Source organism: Penicillium verrucosum (assembly GCF_028828655.1).
Source record: "Penicillium verrucosum strain IBT 35672 chromosome Unknown utg000001l_segment0_segment0, whole genome shotgun sequence".
In the NCBI taxonomy this organism is placed as follows: Eukaryota; Fungi; Ascomycota; class Eurotiomycetes; order Eurotiales; family Aspergillaceae; genus Penicillium; species Penicillium verrucosum.
This window is the reverse complement of record NW_026643210.1, coordinates 9,292,614-9,315,237: the sequence shown is the minus strand read 5'-3', so window position 1 is coordinate 9,315,237 and position 22,624 is coordinate 9,292,614. Positions and strand designations below refer to the sequence as shown.

At 49.5% G+C, this 22,624-nt stretch overlaps 11 protein-coding genes across 11 annotated transcripts; 5 read left to right on the top strand and 6 right to left on the bottom strand.

Moving 5' to 3' along the window:
- Positions 1 to 334: 334 nt before the first annotated feature.
- On the bottom strand, positions 335 to 971 carry N7516_003366 (RNA-binding protein LSM5; the record flags this gene model as incomplete). Its single annotated transcript, XM_057216086.1, has 6 exons — positions 335 to 373; positions 428 to 491; positions 656 to 683; positions 739 to 777; positions 837 to 893; positions 947 to 971. 6 exons carry the CDS (start codon positions 969 to 971, stop codon positions 335 to 337), a joined length of 252 nt encoding a protein of 83 aa, XP_057077969.1.
- A 378-nt stretch (positions 972 to 1,349) lies between these two features.
- Positions 1,350 to 5,294, top strand: N7516_003365 (3'-5' exonuclease; the record flags this gene model as incomplete). The annotated part of the gene is made up of 3 exons (XM_057216085.1): positions 1,350 to 1,468; positions 1,525 to 5,063; positions 5,128 to 5,294. The coding sequence occupies 3 exons, from the start codon at positions 1,350 to 1,352 to the stop codon at positions 5,292 to 5,294; spliced, it is 3,825 nt and encodes a 1,274-aa protein (XP_057077968.1).
- A 417-nt stretch (positions 5,295 to 5,711) lies between these two features.
- pex10 (ubiquitin-protein ligase peroxin 10) lies at positions 5,712 to 6,848 on the bottom strand (the record flags this gene model as incomplete). The annotated part of the gene is made up of 1 exon (XM_057216084.1): positions 5,712 to 6,848. One exon carries the CDS (start codon positions 6,846 to 6,848, stop codon positions 5,712 to 5,714), a length of 1,137 nt encoding a protein of 378 aa, XP_057077967.1.
- A 901-nt stretch (positions 6,849 to 7,749) lies between these two features.
- N7516_003363 (EXS domain-containing protein) lies at positions 7,750 to 9,242 on the top strand (the record flags this gene model as incomplete). Its single annotated transcript, XM_057216083.1, has 5 exons — positions 7,750 to 7,834; positions 7,901 to 7,950; positions 8,018 to 8,703; positions 8,761 to 9,077; positions 9,169 to 9,242. 5 exons carry the CDS (start codon positions 7,750 to 7,752, stop codon positions 9,240 to 9,242), a joined length of 1,212 nt encoding a protein of 403 aa, XP_057077966.1.
- A 1,280-nt stretch (positions 9,243 to 10,522) lies between these two features.
- Positions 10,523 to 12,279, bottom strand: N7516_003362 (putative cyclopropane-fatty-acyl-phospholipid synthase; the record flags this gene model as incomplete). The annotated part of the gene is made up of 4 exons (XM_057216082.1): positions 10,523 to 10,729; positions 10,808 to 11,559; positions 11,610 to 12,096; positions 12,172 to 12,279. The coding sequence occupies 4 exons, from the start codon at positions 12,277 to 12,279 to the stop codon at positions 10,523 to 10,525; spliced, it is 1,554 nt and encodes a 517-aa protein (XP_057077965.1).
- A 731-nt stretch (positions 12,280 to 13,010) lies between these two features.
- Positions 13,011 to 14,413, bottom strand: N7516_003361 (uncharacterized protein; the record flags this gene model as incomplete). The annotated part of the gene is made up of 3 exons (XM_057216081.1): positions 14,156 to 14,413; positions 13,841 to 14,074; positions 13,011 to 13,783 (listed from the first exon to the last, which is right to left on the bottom strand). Exons 1-3 carry the CDS (start codon positions 14,373 to 14,375, stop codon positions 13,011 to 13,013), a joined length of 1,227 nt encoding a protein of 408 aa, XP_057077964.1. The 5' UTR covers positions 14,376 to 14,413.
- Positions 14,414 to 14,703: 290 nt separating this feature from the next.
- On the top strand, positions 14,704 to 15,631 carry N7516_003360 (tropomyosin). The gene is made up of 3 exons (XM_057216080.1): positions 14,704 to 14,841; positions 14,992 to 15,296; positions 15,352 to 15,631. The coding sequence occupies exons 1-3, from the start codon at positions 14,824 to 14,826 to the stop codon at positions 15,512 to 15,514; spliced, it is 486 nt and encodes a 161-aa protein (XP_057077963.1). The 5' UTR covers positions 14,704 to 14,823; the 3' UTR covers positions 15,515 to 15,631.
- Positions 15,632 to 15,831: 200 nt separating this feature from the next.
- Positions 15,832 to 16,540, bottom strand: N7516_003359 (rRNA-processing protein RRP17; the record flags this gene model as incomplete). Its single annotated transcript, XM_057216079.1, has 2 exons — positions 15,832 to 16,302; positions 16,352 to 16,540. The coding sequence occupies 2 exons, from the start codon at positions 16,538 to 16,540 to the stop codon at positions 15,832 to 15,834; spliced, it is 660 nt and encodes a 219-aa protein (XP_057077962.1).
- A 219-nt stretch (positions 16,541 to 16,759) lies between these two features.
- N7516_003358 (Ac45/VOA1 transmembrane domain-containing protein) lies at positions 16,760 to 17,861 on the top strand (the record flags this gene model as incomplete). The annotated part of the gene is made up of 5 exons (XM_057216078.1): positions 16,760 to 16,854; positions 16,908 to 17,206; positions 17,277 to 17,381; positions 17,430 to 17,669; positions 17,722 to 17,861. The coding sequence occupies 5 exons, from the start codon at positions 16,760 to 16,762 to the stop codon at positions 17,859 to 17,861; spliced, it is 879 nt and encodes a 292-aa protein (XP_057077961.1).
- Positions 17,862 to 18,485: 624 nt separating this feature from the next.
- Positions 18,486 to 19,613, top strand: N7516_003357 (uncharacterized protein; the record flags this gene model as incomplete). Its single annotated transcript, XM_057216077.1, has 1 exon — positions 18,486 to 19,613. The coding sequence occupies one exon, from the start codon at positions 18,486 to 18,488 to the stop codon at positions 19,611 to 19,613; it is 1,128 nt and encodes a 375-aa protein (XP_057077960.1).
- Positions 19,614 to 20,176: 563 nt separating this feature from the next.
- Positions 20,177 to 22,395, bottom strand: N7516_003356 (uncharacterized protein; the record flags this gene model as incomplete). The annotated part of the gene is made up of 4 exons (XM_057216076.1): positions 20,177 to 20,412; positions 20,469 to 21,377; positions 21,441 to 22,020; positions 22,081 to 22,395. 4 exons carry the CDS (start codon positions 22,393 to 22,395, stop codon positions 20,177 to 20,179), a joined length of 2,040 nt encoding a protein of 679 aa, XP_057077959.1.
- Between the last annotated feature and the right edge of the window lie 229 nt (positions 22,396 to 22,624).

Below are 22,624 nucleotides of genomic sequence, written 5' to 3'. Positions count from 1 at the left end.
CATGCTTCACTCCGTATATCATTGGAGGCTGCAACTAGTCCGACTATAGTGTGGAATACGATCTTGGATTGTGAGTAGCCATTACGGAGTACTGCAATCAATATCATGTCGTGGAAAGAACAGTTTCTCTTGGGTGTTGTTGGCAACATCTTCTTGGTCTTTCTTCTACGCCGAGCTACGCGCTATCCGAGACACGAGATGAAGGGGGAGAGACGAAAAGCACGCTTGGCATGGAGGTTCATTCATTCAACGATTTTGTTCTATCTCGTTGCATTTGGTATCATTAATACACAAAGTTTTATTTTCGTCAGGGCAATAACTCAGTATCTCAAGCTCATGAGCTTGCCACGGGGCCTTCACCACCGGGAATCAACTGACCGAGGAGTTAATAAAGCGCCGAGATGGCATCCAGATGAAATTAACTTACCATGCAGATATTGTTTCCATTCAGCAAGAGCTTGGGGAGCTTAATTTGGGCACCGGTGTAGTCGCTGAGAGGAAGTTAGTCCAGGGCTCGATTACAAGAGTGACTTGTCGAGAATTTCGACAGTAAGTTGCAAATCCAGATGGAGATCAACGAGCACTGCTTAGGGGCGTAGGAGCCAAGGCATAGCTCAAAGCTAGAAATCCAAAAAAAAAAAATCAAAGCACGTACAACTCTGTCACGTCTTCCATAACCATGTCTATATCGAAATTAGTGCCTGATGAGATCGTCACTTCTTATACAGGGATACTCACTGACGTAGTCATCGAATCCGAGCAAGGTCCCGGAGAACTCTTCATAAGCATTAGTACGCTGATTTAGTTTCAATATGAACCACTGAATTTTAGCTGACCTTTGTCACCTTTCATGACAACCCAAATCCGGGAGCCAACACACTTATCAATGAGCTCTATCAAATGAGTTAGCGGGGTCATGGTTTTCTTGGGTTCATTAGGCACGGACCGAGAGGAAGCAACTGAGAGGCCATGATGATGGGAGGCCAAAAATATGGTCACTGAATAAAGATTTTCTTGGGTAAGGTCTTGATTTAAAAACAAAGATGATCGAGCATTCCGCGTGGGCAAGATCGATATAGAAAAGGACGTGATTGTTCGTCGCTCGGCACCTCTGATGATCCGGCCCGAGCGACTAAGCCAAATAAGGTTTAGAGGCAACCCTCAAAGTTGATTTGCGCGCTTGGAGCTCCGCAAGATGGAGTGCTATCCTGACATTGAATTGACTTTCTATATGCAGTCTTGTTGATTGCTCATAGACTGAGCCGCCACTTCTTGTCCGTTGAATCTATCATATCCGATTGCTTCGTGGGCTTTAGGCTAGGCCACTATGCTTGTTATACATTATGCCAATGCGGCCAAATCTTTTAGCAAGTCGGAGGACCCCATCTTCGATTGCAAAACATAGCGGTCACCTCAACAGATCCAAATCCCATGGGTCACTGCGACGGAGACTTTTTGACCAGCGGCAGTAAGCACACGTCATTGTGTCTAGCTTCAGCACCTATTTTTCTAACTAAACTACAGTAGCCCCAATACTTCCGCCCGACCTGTTCCAACGCTCCGACAAGCTTTTTTTCCGAACACAAGCTCCCCGTACATCCCGATCGTGACCTCCCAACCAAAGCGGAACTTTTCCAACAGCCCTCGCAAAGAAGGCATATGGGATGACGACGATGAAGTCCCAGAACCAAACCCCGTGAAACAGATTCCAGGGCGGCCGGCCTTTGTCCGCCCTACCCGACATCGAGACCTAGGCAGCTTGGTTCGATCGAGAGTAGACGGGAAAAATAGAGTTACTCAACGTCTGCGCATCGAGAAGGATTTCAATTCCCTGCCTTCATATCAGGAACTTGTTGGGAGTTTTATCCAATTGAAGTACAAACATGTTGATGACCTTCTTGATGAATCCCTCAAGGCCAGCCTAGCCTATGAATCCGAATATTCAGCTCTCTCGTCAATATTTCAAAATCGAATCAATGATGTGGTCTCACGGATAACAAAACAGGTTCTCCATGCCGAAAAGACCACCCAAGAATGTGTGACTGAATTGGAGGGTCTGTCAAGCTTTATCAGCGCGCACATTGTAAATGTGGTCTCAGACCACACAAAAAAAGTTCTACAAGCAGAGAGGATTACTCAAAAGTATATCGCTGAAGTGATACATCTATCATCTTCCATTCTGGGATTGGACCGAATACAGGCTGCTGTCACGAAAGCAGAGAATACCGGTCGAATGATTGATCATGACTTCTGCTGCATTGTTTTTGGAAGAACTCCAGAGTGGGAAAGAAACCTGGAAATATCTGGCCAGATGATCCATGGTTGGAAGGAGTCTCTTCGTACGACTCAAAAGACACTCCTACCAGCTCTGGTCGACATTTCTGAGCTGTCCACCCGTCGGTTGAGAGACACTCTCGAAAATGATTACGTACGTCCCCGGAATACCGCAAGAAGTCGAATTGATAGATTTCTCCATGAAAGCAAAGTGATTCAGAAGAACTACAACGAGTTGCAACTGAAACGCCTTAACACACAAATTTTCCCCATCAGGGACCTTTGCTTGGAGCTTCAAAAAAGTCCGAACCTTCACCCAACCGATAAATGGGTGTTTGGCCAGTACAAAGAAATCCTTGAGCAAAGTGACCGCGAGCTCCGTATATGTGCGCATTATCATCGTGGATACTGGCTCAGAAGGCAAGAGGCTTTGCGTCCACTTCGACGAAGTGAACTATGGAATTTGAAGGATGTCATGGCCGCAGCTTCAGATGCACGTCCCAACAAGGCTACCGACAAGCAAGTCTTACTTGCGCTTGCGCTGGGTGCCCAAAAGGACTCACCGGCAAGTCAGTACTTAGTCAACAATTCACTCATGATATCCAACAAGATATATCTCGAATACAAGGATCTTTGGATGCCAAAACCCGCACGCAGCCCTGAGCTACATATCTACTGGCGACAGCTGGATGTAATAGCGCCACTGCTCATGACTGATGTTCTCACGTGGGGGCTTCAAAATGAAGTTTGGTACCTCTACCGCAGTCTCAAGGGTGATCTTGGGACATTGTGGACTTGGGTCCCAGAGGAGACTATGGAGCATGCTGTTCCAAAAATAGCCGACTGGTGCATGGAATTCCAGAAACATCGCAGCGATCTTCGACAAATGTTCACTGAATACAGACATCTAAACTGGCTGCGTCTTCAATCAGAAACATTGCTACACTCCATGGGACAACGTGTCTATCTTGCTGGAAAGTTTGAAGTCCTCAATCCGATGAGCCAGGATGTCCGTGGCTTCAAGAAATGGACCGCTCGCATGGGCCAGCTCACTTCTGACGCTTATATCCCCATAATGGCCCTCCGGCAGACGCGAACGGATTGGCAGTTTATCCACGACAAGATTAATCGCAAGACCGGGCGAGCTTATTCCTTTATCCCCCACATTTTAGAACTGGGTTCTTCGACGAATAAGACCTGGCGTAAGAAGGGACGAGAGGAATCCGAATCTCCCAAGGCCAAGGCCGCATTTATCAAATCATCTCAAAGCCGCCTTTCAAGATATATGAAAGGAAAATTGTCAGGCCATTCCGAGTCTTCGCCTGCCAGTCAGGGCAATCAGGAGCCCGGTCAGGCTGTGATACCCACGAAAAGTTCCTTGGGAAGGGTAAGGCAGATAATGAAGAGGAAAGCTGGACCTCAGCATGCAGCCGAGTTAGCTACTAACCAAGCCAGTCAAGAAGACAGCCACCTCGGACACAACCTATCTCTGAATCCTTCAACAATAAAAGCCGAGGACCACACAACAGTGGACACGCTTGTATCTGAACCACTCCCCGCCGATGTGTCTGCTGGTCAGGACAGTCAGCAGGACAGTCAGCTCATCTATAAGCCGTCGCTCACACGCCGGGAGAGAAGATTGAGCCTCAAAGTGCCTGAGCCCAACCCGTTCCTAGAGCCCAATCCGTTCCTAGTCAATGCGCCTGCCCGCCAGACAAACAAGGAGGCCAGACGTGTCATCTACAAGCCGTCACTCACACGCCGGGAGAGAAAAGCGAGCCTCAAAGCGCCTGAGTCCAACCCGTTCTTAGTAAATGCGCCTACTAGCCAGACAAGCCAGGAAGGGAGCCAGGTCCTCCCCAAGCCACCGCGAATACCCTCGAAGAGCAAAGAGGTGGGCCCCAGCTCGGAGCCACACCTTAATGGCCTCCATCGATCAATTCCCAGAGAAGCCAGCAATGCATCCCCAAGCACACGGACACACAACGGACTACGGCCGGCAACCATGCTGCCGAGGAAATCATTCCCTAAACAAGATTCAAACGGTGGGAGAAAGTATAGTACGGATGCAACTTCCCACCAGACACGATTTCGACAAAGCGATTCCCTGTCCGACCGGTCAATTGAAACCGATATTTCCTCGGTCCCGGATACCGCGACCGGACATGAGGCAGGATTGATTGAAGAGGATGACTCCAGAGATGAACCAATCCCATCTTCGACACCCCAGTTTTGGAGCCATAGCTCACAGCACAGTCCCGATGGCCGGAAACTCATCGTGCATTATTGCCGGACCCTTCAAAGCACCGAAGAAGCTGTGCAGCACTTCCTCGGAAGCAAAGTCCTCGGATTCGACATGGAATGGAAGGCTCAAGCGTCCGGCTGGGACAGCATTCAGAGCAATGTCTCGGTGATCCAAATCGCAAACGAGGAGCGTATCGCCATCTTCCAGGTTGCGCTCTTCAAGCCTGCACGTTCTCTGGAGGACTTGGTTTCCCCATCATTGAAACGCCTCATTGAATCTCCCGATGTCATGAAGGTGGGCGTTTCAATCAAGGCAGACTGCACCCGGCTGCGCAAGTATCTCGACATCGATGCTAAGGCCACCTTCGAGCTCAGCCATCTGTACAAGTTGATCAAATACGGCAAAGACAATCCCAAATTGGTGAACAAAAGGGGCGTCAATCTCAGCGAGCAAATAAATGAGCATTTCGGTCTTCCTCTTGAGAAAAGTGATGATGTCCGCTGCAGTGATTGGACTCGGGCTTTGAGTTATCGTCAGGTTCAATGTGAGTACTTAGAGGCCTCCACAATCTCTCTCCTGATATGCTAATCTTGTCTTTCCCTATCTAGATGCTGCTACGGACCCGTATGCTTGTGTTCGTCTGTTTCATACCATGGACGCGAAAAGACAAGCCATGAACCCAATGCCGCCTCGTCCTGCGTTCGCTGAACTCAACCAGCCCATTGTTCTTCCGCTTGGAGAAGCAGTCAACAGTGAGGAGGACCCAGTGGTCTGATCAAGTATATATGCATACATGTAGTTACATTTGGCCTCTCCTAAATACCCCCATTCTTTTTGTTTTGCACAACCTTTGGAGCATATGTTTGGTACACCTTTGGTCGGAGACATCTTTTGCTTCCTTTCTTTTTTTTTTTTGGTATGATATTTTGTGTCTTGCATTCTTAAACGGCGTGCATACTTGCATTTTCTGCATTGTACCGGTGAATGTATATTAATCGGCTGACCTATACCAAGATTCAATCGAACCTTACAGTCCATGAAAAATAATGCTCGAATAAAATAGAAGAAAGGGGGTATATATTTATCCAAAATAAGTGTATACATATGTATCGGTAGTGCCAATCTCTTCAGCAATATACATGAAGACCATGAAACACTAGCCTAAACCTTATCGCCTCAATTAACCACATAGCTACCCTCTCAGAGGAAGCACCTTAGACAGTAAGACCTCCTGTCGGCAGAGCGGACACTCAGGCTTTTCACGAACCCAGTCCCGAACACAAATCCAGCAAAACACATGTCCACAGGTCGTAACACTAGGATCCTTGAACATTTCCAGACACAGGGTGCACTTCCGCTGCTGACCCTCAGGGATCCACGAGACAGCGCCAGGATCTTCCTCGAGATCATACAGAGGCACAGACGCAGGAAGAAGAGGAATAGCCGACGGGTTCTGAATCGAAGTGAGAACAGGCCCACCCTGCCCAGGAGACTGGCCAGCATCGGCAGACAAGCTCTCATCTTCATTCATGCTGGCGCCGAGTTTGCGAGCGTGCAGGAATCCCTGCACAGCGATCTGGAGAACAAGCAACACACCCAGAACCTCGTATCCGATGCGCTGCTCATTGTCATCGATCTTCTTTGAGAAAACGTAACGCAGACTCCAGAGTCGCTTGGAGAGATGGTAGTACGAGCCCGTGAAATAGAAGGTCGCAATGCTCAGCGCATAAATAGGCGACAAAGATGTGATGGAGTCCAGGTGTTCAAGGATATACTGCTGGATGCGCAGTTTTGTAAACAACGGCCGTTTGGTCGGGGTTGTTGAGAACTGGGGTTTGTTGAGCAGGCCAGCCTGCTGCGCCGCTTGTAACTGCTGGCGTGCAATGTTGCGCTCGAGCTTGCTGCGGATTCTCTGTCGTAGCGCGGGTAGTAGTCGCTGCAGTGCCCATGGTACTAGGATGCTACTTAGGATGTACCCGACGCGGCGGCCCATTGATGGTAATTGGAGGGTGTCATCTTCTAGTTGTACGAGGTCGCAGTATTCTTCGCCTAGGGTGCGGTTGCCGATGGCGGTTGTTAGGGTGAAGTAGAGGAGTTCTGTGAGGTGTTTGATGGCGTCGGAGTGAGTGTGGGCGTACCGGGCGCCGCGGAGAGCCCGGACAATGCCTTGGGATTGTTGAATCAGGCTGCCTGTAAGAAATGAATCCTTTTCATGCGATCGGATGATGTCTGGTGAGGTTGCGAAGGGGTAGAAGTGCGAGGTAGATGAGCCGAGGGCTGGGTTCGGGTTCGGGGTTGATAGAGAGAGATGAGAGTCGTCGTCCGCCATGACAGATTGTAGGGTGTGTGTTGATAGGGATATGAATTAGGCTTGAGGGTAGTGGTAGATGTTATTTACTAGCCCAGTGCATTTGCTAAGACGAGTCACAGGCTCAATTCCCCAGCTTTCATACTTAGAGATACCAACTTCCCCGGAGTTGTCCTCGGATGTCATGCCTCGGTATAGAAATGGATCATGTGACCTGACTAGATCAAGGTCACCTGATTAAGGTGGATGGATTAATTACCATATTACATCATTTGTTACATCTCCAATACTATAATTACCAGAATTACCTAATTACCATACAGACGCAAGCGTCCCACATGTGGTACTTGGGAGGTACCTTGGCCTGAAGGGAGATGAAAGCGGGAGGCTTGCAGTGGTTCAATGTACCTGATTTGGTACCCCCTTTTTGTGCAGAAAGGAGATGTCCAAATTGGTCAAATTCAAGTTAGTTGTGTATGGAGAGTACCTCTGTAGTTAAGTAGATAGTGATGACATACAACATAATAATGTGATCCTTGGGGCGACGTAAGTAGTTCCCATAAATGGGATTTTGATCTTCACTTCTCCTGAGATGTGCTTCTAATTAGTGCTAATTATACCCATTATACCTATTAAACCTATTAAACCTATTAAACCCATTATAACCCAATCCGACCTGTGGGGTTCCAGACCGGACTGTGACTAGTCCAGGTGCGTATTCTCCAGGGCTTCAGGGCTCCAGGGCTCCAGATCTCTCTCCGCTCCGCTTATTAAACTGCTTCAAAAGTTTCAACTTCCTTTCAAAGAACGTTCGACTCAACCCCTAGTCATTCTTTTTTTTGGTATAAGGGGTTCTTTGTTATTACCAGCCTTCCCTTTTTTTCCTGTGATCTTCTCCTTTCCCCCCCTGATCAATGGAATAATGGCGGTTGATCAACATGCTCAATTGGATGCCTTTGGGCTGATCTTCCCATTGCCGCTACGTATAGCCGCTATCTTGGTCGCTGGTGGGTGACATTCCTGTCTGAGATGTTGAATCCCATTCAGGTGTGTGGGCTAACAGAAGGGATTAGGTTTCTGGGGATGGGGTATCAACCTTCAATATCTGGCTAAAGCCAACATTGTAAGTGGTGTCCCTCATCTAACCATCGTATCCCCGACGGCTAATCAGATCCCACCCATACTTCCAGGACGTTCCGGCGCTCATCAAATATCCTGCCCGCGCATCCTCCTCCCAACGCCCACATCACACCGCCGTCTATCGTCTGGCCACATGTTTCACCATCCCACTTGCCCTGTGGTTTATCGTCTTCTCACTAGCCACCCACCGGTCCCCTGAATTGGTAGAGCATCTGGACTGGATCCCACAGTCGGTGTTCATTATCCTCCTCCTTATTCTGATCTGGCCCTTCAACCGCGCCTCTCGTTCCGGCCGCATCCGATTTCTCCTTACCCTCAAGCGGATCAGTATTGGTGGTCTAGCCGAGTCTCAGGATGGCAAGTTTGGGGACATTCTGCTGGCAGATGCCCTAACTAGCTATGCTCGCGTGATCGGAGATCTGTATATCAGTTTCTGCATGTTCTTCACCGATGGCTTCGCCGCTACTTCCAAGCCCAACCGGGCCTGCGGAAGTGACATTGTCGTTCCGATCATCCTCGCAGTTCCCAGTTTGATTCGTCTTCGGCAGTGTTTGACTGAATATGTTCGTGCACGGCGGACAGCCACCCGGAGAGACACACACAAGGTCAACCAGCACTTGGCCAACGCCCTCAAATACGCAACTGCGTTCCCCGTCATTTGGATTGCCTCCAAAATGCGCAACTATAACCCCTTGGAGCTTCGTGGATATAGCGAGGTTAGCATGATGCGACTTCTGTAAGATTGTATTCCCCATACATTATTATATCTATGCTTTTCTCTAACACCCCACAGATTTGTCGTCTCTTTTATCAACTCTGGCTACTCTTTCTGGTGGGATGTTGTCAAGGATTGGGACATGACTCTCTTCTCCCCTCAACGTCGCGACAGCGCCCACCCATACGGACTCCGCCGATATCGCTACTTCGCATCCGACAAGATGTACCACTACGTCATTATCGCAGATCTGGTCCTTCGTTTCTCATGGCTATGGCGCATCGTCCCAGGCCTCGGCTGGATTCCAGAAACGGAAAGCGGAATATGGTTGCTCATGTTCCTCGAAGTTGTACGACGTTGGATGTGGGTATTCTTCCGGACTGAAGCTGAATGGAGTATGTTTTCCACCCCTGTGCACCCGCACTCCCCCTGATCTCGTCGATATCCTGGTTTTCGGACATTTCTACTCACACTGTTGTGCCCTAGTTCGAAATACCCACGGCCCAGGCCCAGATGATGTCCTCCTTGGCGAATACAACCACAAATTCGACGCGGACTAAATTTACCTATGTGGCTTTTTTTTTTATCTTAGATCATACCTTCAAACGATGACACAGAAAAACTCTCCCTCTCAACCCAACACAACGGCTGAGTCTTCGGGCATATTCTGCTCCTCCCCCCAACCAAACTCCGGATATCCCTACCCAATCCAATCCAATGCTAGAGCAGCGATAGATGAGGCTTGAGCTTGACTCTCGTTCTTTTTTTTTTTTTTTTCTGGCGTATGTGAAATCATCTCATCACGCCCTTGTACGCCTATTGTTTTCTTTTGGGAGGCTCAATTCAGCTATATGTGTGTGTAACCTCATACACAATGATTTCTTAAATTCCTTGGACTTGGATCTCTGGACCTGTGACAACCATGACTTTCTTCTTTTTTATTTCTCTCTGGATTCCTGTTTACTGTACCAATACTTACACCTAGGGTCAACCTGGTCTGACGTCTGCATCTACCCTGCCTTTGTTTCCCTCTTTACATATACCATTATCCCATTGGATCGCAATCCTGGTCTTTTATTTCTTTTTCCTTCGTTTCTTCTCGGCGCTCAGCTGTCGGGAGGTCTAATTGGGTGTTAGTGTGTTGGATTAATGACCTTGGGGCTTTGGTGATTGACGAACCTAATGATTGAAGACTCGAATTCAGTTGATAGACACATCGATATTTTATTAGACGGTAACTAGTAGCATTTGGTGCGAGTAGAAAGTTGAAGCCGTAGGAAGTGTGTTGCATTATCACGAGCTTCCTGGGCCGGCCGTGTTATGAACTCACAACCGACCACCTGAGTTGAGTATGTGAAATAGGCCCAGTGGAGGTTACAATATTAAGAATTTGAAGAAAAGGGATAAGCCATGAGTGTTGATCTAAAAGAAAATAGTCCATTGACTTCTAAACAATAACATGACAAAGACAGACTCGTTGACTTCGTGCAAATATCCTTCCCACGCAAGGCGAGACATAAGAAATAGAAACACAACCATAGACAAATATCAGGATAAATATCCAGGCGGACCAGCCAAATAGGCCTCTGACCTATCCATGCTTCTCTTCCGTTGCCATCTCCTTCCTTTTTCTCCCGCAACCATTCATTGAAATTCAGCTTCACCTCACTTCACCTCATGTCGCTCATGCCATACATGCTTGTTAAACATTTGAATATGTTCACACTAGAACAACATCCACATATTGCCGCGCCCTTTTATATAACGTCATGCTAGTCCGAGGGGGGCTGATATGGACCCCCGGAGAAGCAGATGAGGGCTAGGACTGTTCATCAATCCTTCAAAGGTCCTTCTTGATGACGTGGGCCTTGGGAAGGGTACCAGCGCGGTCAATGGCGTTCTGGCGAGCTCCAGCAAGACCGTGCTGAGTGTCGATGCCGTCAACACGGTGGGTGGAGTTGATGTTCTTGACTAGGGTAAGCTGCCAGCAAGTGGCACCACCCTGGCGGGAAGTGATAGTGGAGGAAGCAAGGAAGTACTCCCAGATCTAAAAAAAGTAGTGGTTAGTAAAACAAGAAAGCGAATCGACCTCGGGAAAACCGAGGACTCAGTGAAAGAAACTTACGCGGAACCAGCGCTTTCCGTACTTGGCCTCGACCTTGTCGCGGTTGCCCATCCAGTTCCGGTACCAGCGCCAGAGGGTAGCAGAGTAGTGCACACCAATGGTGTCAACAGCCTTGACCTCAAAGCCAGCGCCCTCGAGGCGGTCCACAACAAAACCGAGAGGAGTACTGGCGTCAGCACCGGGGAAGATGTATTTGTTCATGAAAAGACCCCAGATCAGGTCCTCGTATTGCCAGGACTTGCGGAGACCAGCGATCTGCAGGAAGAAAGTACCATTGTCGTCGAGCATGTCGTAAACCTGGGTCAAGAAAGAAGACAAGTGGCGGACACCGACGTGCTCAGCCATCTCGAGACAAGTGATGTGTTGGTATCCACCCTCAACACGGGGAGCATCGCGGTAGTCACTGCAAATAATGCGGCTCTGGTCCTCCTCGACTCCAGCCTTGCGAAGACCATTGTTACCCCATGCGGTTTGGTTGCGGCCAAGAGTGATACCGGTAACGTGAGCGCCGTAGTGGGCCGAGGCGTACTTAGCGAGAGTTCCCCAGCCGCAGCCAAGATCGAGCACCTTGTCACCGGGCTTAACACCAATCTTCTCGCAAACAATGGCCAGCTTGTTGTCCTGGAGCTCCTCGAGGGTCTCCTCCTTGTTGATATCACTGATAACACCGGAGGTGTAGATCATGCGTGGGCCAAGGAACCAGGCGTAGAAGTCGTCACCTCGGTCGTAGTGGTCACGGACCTGCTCCTCGTCTAGAAATAAGGTTAGAAATGCCACTGGCGCTGTACGAAGACTTGCTTACCCTGAGAACGAGTGTGCATCAGCATCTCGGGGATGAAACCAAACAGGAAGTGCTTGAAGAGACCAGTGGTGAACTTGAAGTTGGCCCAATCGTGACGGTACTCGAGGCACTCCAGAGCATCACCCTTGAAGTCAACCTCGCCATTGAAGTACTTCTCGTAGAAGACCTCCATGGGGATCTTGCTCTTGCCGCGGTAGGTAGCACGATCGTGCTCGCTGTGGAACTGCAGGTAGTGCTCGACGGGGCGGCCACAGTACTTGGCCTTCTCGGTCTTGCGAGGAGAAACAGAGGAAGAGACAGCCCAGAAGGCCACCAGGACGGGAACGGAGGTGAAGAGAGCAAAGAAGATGGTGGTGTAGAAACCTCCACCAACCTGGCGAGCCAGCCACCAGGGCACAATGACCTCCAGAGCGATCATCAAGCCATTGGAGAAGCTGTCGCTGCCGGGTGAGTCGGCGGGGACGGGAGCATTCTTAATGGTCGGGTACTGGATAATAAAGAAACAAATTAGGTCCTGGACTCATCAAACATCCCTCACGGATAGCTCTAGATGTGGACTTACCAGGGTGGTCGGAACACCGCAGTCAAAGGCAGGCTTGGTCTGCTCGGGGGCAGCCGGAGTCTGGATGTATTCGAACTCCTCGGTGGAGTCCGGATGAATGGTCGTCATGGCGGCGAAGCGTCAATTGAGAGGAATGAGAAAGGAAAAGGAGAGGCCAGAGAGTAAATAAGAAGATATGGGCAATTCCGGGGGCGGTGTGGGCTAGACCAAGGTACCTTGAAAAGTACGTGATTGGTACTTGCCATTCCATGGACGGGCTAGCTGAGGACCTGGTACCCGTCAGGTACACCGAGTTTACTCTATTTCTCCTGACCTCACTGACGTACGATGTAAACTATTATTATTGCAGGGATTCATGTAGCTAGAGGCTAGTGGGATTTGTCTCATCCATTTATTGATTTTATACAATATAAACAGCCCTATGTTATGCATCACTCAATCATTGCCTTTTGAATGACCGAGGTTTCACACTTCCCAAGAACTGGGTACTGCCTACGGTGTACGTGGTCCCTACGTGGTCCCTAACGGAAATAAAATGCAAGTGTGGCCTCGCCTGTCTGTGGCTTGGCGAAAGATCATCATAGGAGTGGAGAACGCCTGAAACAGTATGATCCACGGTTGGCATGGGAAGAGCTGCAACCTATGTATCCAGTTACAAGTAACTAGTACTCCGTACATTAACGACATAGTTAACTAACGCTAACTGTTCCATAACGCCAGGTTCCTTCGGCTTCGAGCCCCTGTGAGCCAATGCCAATCTCCATATGCCGAATCAATAACCATACTGAAGTAAAATGGTAATCCCCTTTCGAGGCTGAGTATCTTTCGCAATGCACCCCCTACAGAGTGAGCTGGAAGCTCTGGGCCTCATCATCTTCGTCAAATGTGGGTAGTGGCTCTTCCGGTTCCTGGGTGACCTCATCCGGGGTATCAAAACATCCAGCAGCCTTGCAACGAGTCCACATTTCCGAGTCCAGCGGAGGGGGTCCATACAGCTGCATATAAGTTTCGGGAGACAGAACCTGAGAGCTCAAGGACTTCTGCGTTTGGGAATGCTTCTCTCGCAGGGTGGATGATACACTGCGTCCCTTCGAATAGCCAACGGTCGTCCTAGAGTTGACAGAAGCAGCAGTATTGCGCATGGAAGACGGGTTAGACGGGACCCTAGCCTGTCTCTTGGGCATCACCAGCGACGATGCCAACGACGCCACCCGTGGTTTGGGAGTTGGAGCCACTCGAGGTGCGGTAGTTGGCTGGGATCCGCTGAGCGCAGCGGCAGCCTCTCGAGCTCGAAGCGTTGACACACTGCGAGTGTGTCGTGTGGTAGTTGCAGGTCCTTTTGAAAGGAAGGCAGTTGGCCGCAGTGCATTTGCGGACTCGCTTTCACCCGAGCTCTCGAAACCAATATCCTCAAGTTGTTTCATAATCATATCATCCACCATCCTATCGCATGCTGCCGAATCCTCCTTGAACTTGCGCTGTTTCGCCGTGAGTCCATCCCTGCCAACTTGTTGCTTCCCGTAAACGCTCTCCAAGCCCAAAGCTCGATTCTTCGGTCGGAATTGGGGGAATGTGGTGTCGTATGTCACATCGTCTGGAAGGTCCGGAAGATCTGTAGCTCGTCAGAAATAAGCTTTTTGGGTTGCAGCTTTAGTTGTTCTTAGCGTACCTCTAGGCTTTGGCGGCATGTATTCAATATCCGGTACATCATCCGCAGCCGCGTCAATATGAACTTTGGTTTGAGTTTGCTGTGGAACTGGAGCAGCTTTTCTGATCTTCTGGGCAGTCGACTGTCTGCGATTTGTCTTCGGTTGCTTGGTGGTTCCTCCAAAGGGCGCAGGCGTCTGGAGGTTGTTGGCTTTGAGGTTGGTCGTTTTCATGCCCAGGGGAGCGCGATCCTTCACTACAAATCGAAAAAAAAAACGAGTCAGTCATTATCCAACAGTCATCTCCAAATCTCTAATTTTCGCGAAGCAACGCGTACCCATCGGAGTCATGAACGCGTTATTTCCTGGTTTTCCATTGTCCTGACGATTCCCATTGCCCTTCACGGTGCGATTTCCGAACGCCAACGGGTTATTCTCGTCATTTCGTGGCTTGCCGGGTGTCTTGGGTGCTAGCTGCTTGCTTTGGTTCAAGGGCTTAGCTGCCGCGGCGGTCTGGTGGGTGTTTACCAGGTTTTCCTGGTCGCGAAGAGCCAACATAGTGGCGAATTGAAGATGATGATTCTCATGCACCGTATCAAAGAAATCAAAAGTTGCGTTATCGGGTTGAGAGTGATAAAGAGCCAGAACGAGTTCTAGATGCAAGTGTTGTCGAGTGGTTGCCCGTGGAGACGCGGCGATCCCTGGGCGGTGATTGGCATATGGCAGGAGCGGATTGTGTACCTAACCATACCACGGTTACGCAGCTGGTACACAGTAAGTATACAGTACTTCCCCTGTAGTGGAGCTAGTACCTGTGGGCCTGGTACTGTCTACTTGTTCACTAGTCAGCCATTATTCCTCCCCTTCTCTCCCAAAACTCTCCCCATATCATCTTCCACATCCCCATCCAACACTCGCCCGGTTTCTCGCTGAGCGAAAGCCTTACAATACTCTTTCTTTCAACCATACATATTATCTCCCTTACTCCCTTTTCAATACCTTTAAAATGGACAAGATCAAGGAGGTAAGTCACCCAAGACCCCTGCCTGGCGGGGTAGCTTGACTGCTTCCCAAAATCACACAGCCCCTCGTGATATGCATATATGCATACCGCCCCAGCATTCTATCACTTCCCCACTGGGAATTTTGCTAACATGTTTGGTATTAATTTTAGCGCATGGTCGCCCTCCGCGCCGAGGCTGATGAGGCTCACGAGCTCGTTGATGAGCTCAAGGCCAAGGTCAAGACGCTGGAACAGGAGAATCTGTCCAAGGAACAAGAGATCACATCGCTCAACCACCGTAACCAGCTTCTAGAGGAAGAGGTTGAGAAGGCAGAGACCGCCCTCAAGGAGGCTAAGGACGCTGCCAGCCAGAGCCTCCAGCACGACACTCAGAACGAGGCCCTTCAGCGACGGGTGCAGCTCCTCGAGGAGGAGGCTGAGGAGAATGACAAGACTCTGCGGGAAACAAATGAGAAGTACGACCACCTACCATTTCTTTCACCATTAAGTACTAACATTTTGGGCACTCAGGCTCCGCCAAACCGACATCAAGGCTGGGCACTACGAGAGGAAGGTTCAGGCACTTGAGGACCAACACGCCAAGCTGGAGCAAAGATATGAGGATGCGATCAAGGAACACAGCACCGTGAAGAAGGAGCTTGACGACCTTGCATCCCAGATGGCCGACATCTAAGCTGGTCCAAACTGGTGATGGGTGCAGGATATCGGGAAACATTTGGTTGGATACAAGCTTCATTCTCTGGGTTGTCGTATGCTTTTTCATGCTGTAACTGTTTGTGTTACGGTGGTCATGGGCCACATACAGCGCTTTTGATAGCAATAACTTTTTATCATGCAATGTGTGCACAACGATGTCTACGATTTCCTGCATATTCATTGCATTTTCCATAATTTCAGACGCCTGTGATCCGTAAAATTGACTAACGAATAATTGCTTGAAGCCAAGTATATGCACATGTGATGTCGTATCTGTTCCAAGACGTGGTATCTTCATTCCTCTGCACCCTTTCGTGCCTTTGCCCTCTTCGCTTTCACGGACCGTTGCTTTAACATTGTTTGTTTGCGCTCAACCTTGGTCTCGTAGCGGAAGTTCCTCTTCTTTTTCCTGGCTGCTTCTGAGGCTGCACTCCTGGGCTTTCTCTTCTTGGCTTTTGTATCAGCCTCCGTCTCGGTCGGATATTTTTTCTCTTCTTCATTCTCTGATTCCTCCCCCTTGGCAACCTTGAGCAGACCTTCACGGGATGCATCCATTTCTTCAACAGTGACTGTTGTGTATTTGTCCTCGTCGACATATTCGGCTTCGTAGTCCACTGCTGGAGGCTCTTCGATTCCCTCCCAATTTTCCTCCTCGCTCTCGCCTTCCATTTCGCCGAGATCTCCAGCATCCTCCTTCATGCGCTTGAGTACCGCTTTGTGCTCCGCCATTGCCTGTTCGAAGTCTTTTTTGCGATCCTCTCGAATCTAGAAGAATTAGTGGATGTCTTTGCGCACAAATTGAAGCCTGCCGCACCTTTTTTCTTGCGTCTCTCTTCTCCTCTTTGTATCTCTTGACAGCATTGTCTTGTGCATGCTTAGCGCGTTGCACCTTGCGTTTGTGAAACCCAGTCAGCCATTCCTGGCGGGACTCGCTGTCGAAATTGACCTCTTCAACTTTAGGCCCGGCAACAATTTTGCGCTTTTTGAAATCTTTGGGACCCATGATGAATGAAAATACCAAGCTCAAGTATATTTGGATCGAATAACAAGTAGACCTCTGTATATCATAGGTTGTGTTGAAACTGAGGCGAAAGCCAAGAAAAAAAAGTTGATATTGAAAGCTCAGGCGGGTCGGGGCTCTCGACCGCCTCCGAGAGCCAAGTCGGACACCTCCCGTTAGCAACATCATCGCCAACCCGACCCCATCCCCACGATAAACACAATGCATTTCAGCAGGTTCGGGCTATTGGCCCTTGGGGCTGCTACCGTAAATGCTTTCAGAGATACTTCGCCGTTCTTTCTCGCCTCAACTTCTGAGTATGCTTCATTGAACCTCTCCCGCTGCGGTTAACTAATCGCTCCTCCCTTAGGGTCCTGACGAACTCCGCCTACATCCAGACAGGAGCTTCGGTCCTCGAGAATATTTCCTCATCACTTAGCACCTGTCCCTCAGATTATTATGTTGTCGTCTACCAGCCTGGTGTGCACAGTTCCGACTTCTCGACGCGGAAGTCGGCACCCCGCTTGGGTGCGAAGATGCTTGGAAAGGACAGCTCGATCCTGTCCAAGATGAGCGTCAACGAGGTCGTTGGCTTAGTGGAACCCAAGGAAATCAAAAATATTTTGGAGAAGAAGTGCAAAGCCAAGACTACCGCTGTGGACGCTTCCTGTAAGTTGGTTTGGTGGCCAACGACAGCCCTGGCAAACCCGCGAAGAACTTCAAAGCTAACAATGTGAAGCCGGATCATACCCCTCTTACTTTGAGCAGGGTCCCCGAATTATTGATGTCCAATTCCCCATGCTATCACTGGACTCGGATCGCGCACAGCAACTTTCTGGATTCGGTATGTATGCCGCGTACCTATGCACTTCATTGTTACTGACTCTGCTAGATGGTTTCCTTGCCGATATCATTGACCGACTTCCTTCCTCATCCACGTATACTATTCTCTACATCACCTCCCCTAGGGAGTTCCCCGAGACGGATTCTGTTGTCTACGAATCCTCTGGAGATTCGTACCAAGACTCGCTCCACATGGAGCTAAAGCGGGATTACTCCGCGCATGGCGGTGCCTCGAGCTCATCAAGCAATTCCACCTCTCTCTTTGAGGAGTATCAATACTTTACTCCAGGTATGTGTCTAGCAATCCCGCCTCTCTATTCGCTATACTAACCATTTTCCAGGTATTTTCATGGGACTCATGGCTACCTTCCTGTTCCTTGCAATCTTGTATATTGGTATCAATGCCCTGGGTAGCCTCGAGATTCCCTATGCCGCATTTGAGAAGGACTCCTCGGTTGCTGTGCACAACAAAGCGCAGTGATTTGCAGCGCTTTGTTGGATTTTTGGAATATACCTCCATCGTTGCAATTGATTATCTTTTTCTGTTGGGTGTTCAGGGACAACTATCTCGTATCCCCATGTATGATATCTCATAATATCCCAGTTTTCGAATGTTAGATTTGCCAACGTAAATGTTCAAAGTCCTTGTATCCTTTTTTTGGAAGCTGTCAGGTGACGGTCTCAGTTTTGCCTAAGGCACCCCTCTTCTTTAGCGTTGGCGTCTTTTGGTTTCTTCTGATTCTCGGTTAAGGAGGCCCTATCTTATGGTCATCTTCAGACACTCGTTGGCCTCATTTGAAAAGCAGTCATTCGTTTATAAGCAATTTTGAAGCCCTCACCTCATCTCATATGGAAACTCGTTGATTGTGGATCCTTGACCTGCAGCCTGAGTTCAGCATCCGCCAATCTTTGACAAGAGACAAGTTGCAGTTATCTTTGAAATCAGCAGAGATCTTACCCCTGACACTCAGATTTCATTGATGAGCTGACCAGGGTTGATAATCTTCTTTGTTCCTCGCTGGTTCCTCGCTGTCGCTGGGATCGGCGCCTACTCCAAGTGACCCGCACACTGTGGAGAAGCAGCTGATCGACTGTTTACGCCGCCATGCGAGTTCTACCGCAAGGGCTTGGGAAAGCCAAGCCTTCATTCCTCCTGTTACTGTTTCTGGTCATTGCCATCGCTGCTCAAGTGTCTGCTGTACCGGCGGACGATGCAACAACGGATACCGATGCCGCTAAGACCACCGACGATCCCTCCACTACTCAAAGCACCTCTAGCGTGAGCGAGACCACCACATCTTCCACTTCCACATCGACGTCAAGTTCTACTACCAGCACCACTACCTCCTCTTCCTCCTCCTCCTCCTCTTCTACAACCACAACCATGGATACAACCACCACTTCCTCCTCTTCCTCCTCCACGACGTCCGACAGCAGTACAACAACATCATCCGTCTCCACGACAACGGAATCATCAACATCTTCCTCCTCGTCCTCCTCTTCCTCCTCCTCCTCAACCACAACTACCGGCGCTATTGTGACGATACCACCGACAGCCAATGCCCCATATATGCAAGAGAGCAATGCTCCAGAAGGCACAGTGTTCATCGCCGTCGGCGCCGCGCTAGGGCTGATCGGCCTAACTCTACTCGCATGGCGCGCAATGGTCGCATGGTCCGTAAACCGCTCAGTGCGACGCGCCGCCGTAATACACGCATCGGAATCGAAGCGCCTCCTACGCGGCAGCAGAAAGAAGCGATCAATCCCCTATTCCGCCGCCCCGGCAGTCGACGTATCTCTCCATAAACTCGGCGCCTCCACTCGCACAAGCTACAAGCCTAACCGGGTCCCAAGCGCGAGCAGCGGTCTTTTCTTTTCTCCTACCGCAGGCGGTCCTACTGGATCGCATCCTAATGTCAACGCTACGGGAAATACAGGAAATACAGGAAATCGTGGGTCGACATACTTGCCTGCTGGTTACTACGCTGCTGCCGGTAGCTCCAACCCCGCTCCGGGTGGAGAGCCCCCATACTCGCCCACTGCTGGCCTCTCGTCGCCTTCCCTGCCTCCTGTAGGTGTTCATGATTCGCATAATCAGCGCCACTCTTATGTGGGTGCGTCGACAAGTTCTTTGAACCTAAACCAAGCGCCGCAGGGTCGTGCTCCTAGCGCATACCTTGAGGATTTGTTTGAGAGCCATGCTCCTCACAGCTCTGATTCGGGCCGTCGGTAACGCCTTTGATTTTGGGCTCTTGGATGGTCATAATATGAAGGAATGATATTACTGCTTTTTTTTTCTTTTTTGAATCTATGTTGGGATTTGCTCTCCTTTTCCTCTGCCTTCTGCTCTACATCTATTCTCTTGTCCATTTTCATTCCGGGTCTGTTTCAACTCGGCGTTCAATAAACCCTTTCACATGAGGCGATCTTCTCCATTTTTCTCTGCGCTTTATTGACTATTACTCCCTTGTCAATACAAATTAGTTTACTCACAAAGTAATCATGGATAACCACAACCCTACTAGTGTTGTTGCCCTTCTCTTGGGGTCAATACATATTGCATTACATGCAGGAAACGATTGATCAAAACCTGTGTTGCATTGAGATAGAAATGTAAATCATCAAATATCGTTAAGCCCAACCGCAAAGGGGAAAAATGGAAAGCAAAAGCAAAAACGCAAAAGAAGTCACCAAGCAGATTCATATCGACAAGACACACCCTCTAAAACCAAGAAAGAATATGTGCTTGAACCGTGGGACGGGGTATTGGGTATCTACGATTCAAAAGAAAGCGAACTAGTCAACGCGCTTGTATAGCTTGGCCTTGGAGCCGGCAGATGAAGCTCCGGCACAACAAGCAGCAGGCTGCTCCTCAGGGTGGAGTGAAGATTTGTTGAACGACTGGGAGGATTGCGGAACGTCAAGGGCCGGGTTCTTGTTGAAGAAACCATCTGGCTTCAACATGACGCTGATACGCTCCATCGGCATGACGGGGAAGTCTTCAATACGAGGGTTGTGGGTAAGACCGAAGGCTGCGGGGGTATGTTAGTTATACAGTACAGATAAAATCGCGGGGAGGAATCCTTACTGTGCCAAAGGACGACGTCTTCGTTCTCTGTGTTCTCCTTGCGCTGCACCCAAGTCTCGACGCCCTCGGCGCGGCGGCTTTGGTTGGTGAACTCGCCTGCGGCGTACAGTTCATCGTCCTGGTACTTGGTGACCCAGATCGGCTTGGTAGCAAACTCAGCACGGCGGAAGCCGTGGGCATTCTTACTGACCAGCATCATTTGGCTGGGAGCAGCCATAAGCTTGTATGCAACAGGCTTGTAAGTTATTGGGTTGGTAATGTTGTCGTTGCGGATCTTAAAGACGCGGTTACGATCCACGCTAGTGTTCGCTGTGCCTGCCGTGCGTATCACAGTAGACTCGGAGGTATAGCCCACAAGATAGGGGTTCTTCTCGTCTTCTGGCATAGGAACGCTGTCCTCGTAGTATATAGTGTTCTTAAATCCATCAATGGCAGGGTCAATCCGTAGGGAGAACATATGCTGGTGGAAGGGAGCCATAACACCAGGACCGACGTTGGTACCCCAAGGGACGGTTTGGCCGTTCTCGTTATCGAATGGGACGGTGGAAAGAATGCCGGTAGCCCGGACTTCCAGTTCGACATTGGCAGCTTGATCAAAGATGTAGTTGAAGATGTACTCATAGTTGGCTACAGTGCAGATCATCTGCAGAACCAACTGGCGGTTGCGCACAACGGTAGCAGCACCGGACCGATAGTTAGTGTGCTTGTGCTGCAACCCGTTATCTTGTTCGTGCATGCAAATCACGTTCTTCAGCTGCAGTGGGTTGCCTTTGGAGTCGTTGCGGTAGCCATCAAAATATTTGATATGGCCGAGACAGTCACATCCAAGAGCCAACTGATTGGCATTCATACCAAAACCAGTATCGCCAACATCAAACGCCTGCTTGCGGTGGTATGGGGCTCGGGGATCTATATTCATGTTAGTTAGATCCGCTTGGAGTTGGGTGCGATATGGGCTCCAATCCCACTTACCTCCATAGGGAACAGTCATCTCAGAAACAGCCAAACGATAGAAAAGGTTTCTGTTGTCATATGTGACGTTATAGATAATCAGGCCTTCGCGGGCATTAAACCCGACCCTGAAGCGCCACTTCTGCCAGTAGACGGAGTTGCCATCCACCGAAAAAGAAGGACCCTCAGGCTGTTGCACAATGTAGGGCTTGAGATCGGTGCGAAGGGGCTCATCCAAGAGGTCGTGGGCATACTGGACTGTCTTGACAGGCTTCCAAGGCTGGGTAGTGGAAGTCTCGAAATCAGCACCACCGGGCAGGTAGTCCATGCGGATCAACTCATGAGTGAAACCGTCGAACACCGGAGAGAATTTGCAAGGTAGAGAGTAGTGATTGTTCTGGGGGTGATCCACTTCGACCATGTACATGAAGCATTGGAAGAGCCGTCGGTCCTCGTTGTCACTGTCTGTGCCATACATCCAAGGGTCGTTGCAGACAGTGATGCCTGCGGGTAGTTGCAATTTCTCGATCTCGGCCAGTACAGCCGGATGCTTCATGCACATCTCTTCGATTCCTGCAATTTCATCGATATCAATGGGACCCTATAAAATAGAAAAATTTATTAACCCATTGCTTGCTTTTAGAGAGAGGGTTCTGCTTACCTGAACCTCTTTGGGAAGCTCCTTGGCATAGACAATGGTGCGCTTGTCGGCATTGAGGATAGCCTTGTAGAATGCGCCAGTGTCCAGACGGTGAAACAGCACATAGAGGAGACGGGCCGGAGGTGGAGGCAGTGGGCGCCGTAAACGCTCTGCTTCAATGTATGCGACAACATCCTTCTTGATGGGTTCATTGACATCAATGCGTTTGTAGCGCAGAGAGACGCCTGGGAAGGTCGCCTCAAGGATGCGTACGGCGAGCTTGATCTCCTCCGGTGTGATTGGGTCAAATGGGTGCGGGCCGTAGTTGATCACCATTTTGGCGATGTTGGCGTACACTTCTGGGGTAAAGATATGAGGTGGTTGTGAGAGGTATTAGAGGAAATAACACGAATCCACGGAGAAGTGAGAAGTGAGAAGAGACAAGTCAAAAAGGCAGGTAAATTATTGAAAGAGAGAATTAGAGCCCAATGCCTACACTTAAATATGTCATCGCAATCGGGGTCTTGGGGATCTTATCGGGTTACATAAGGTCTGGCTGGACTTG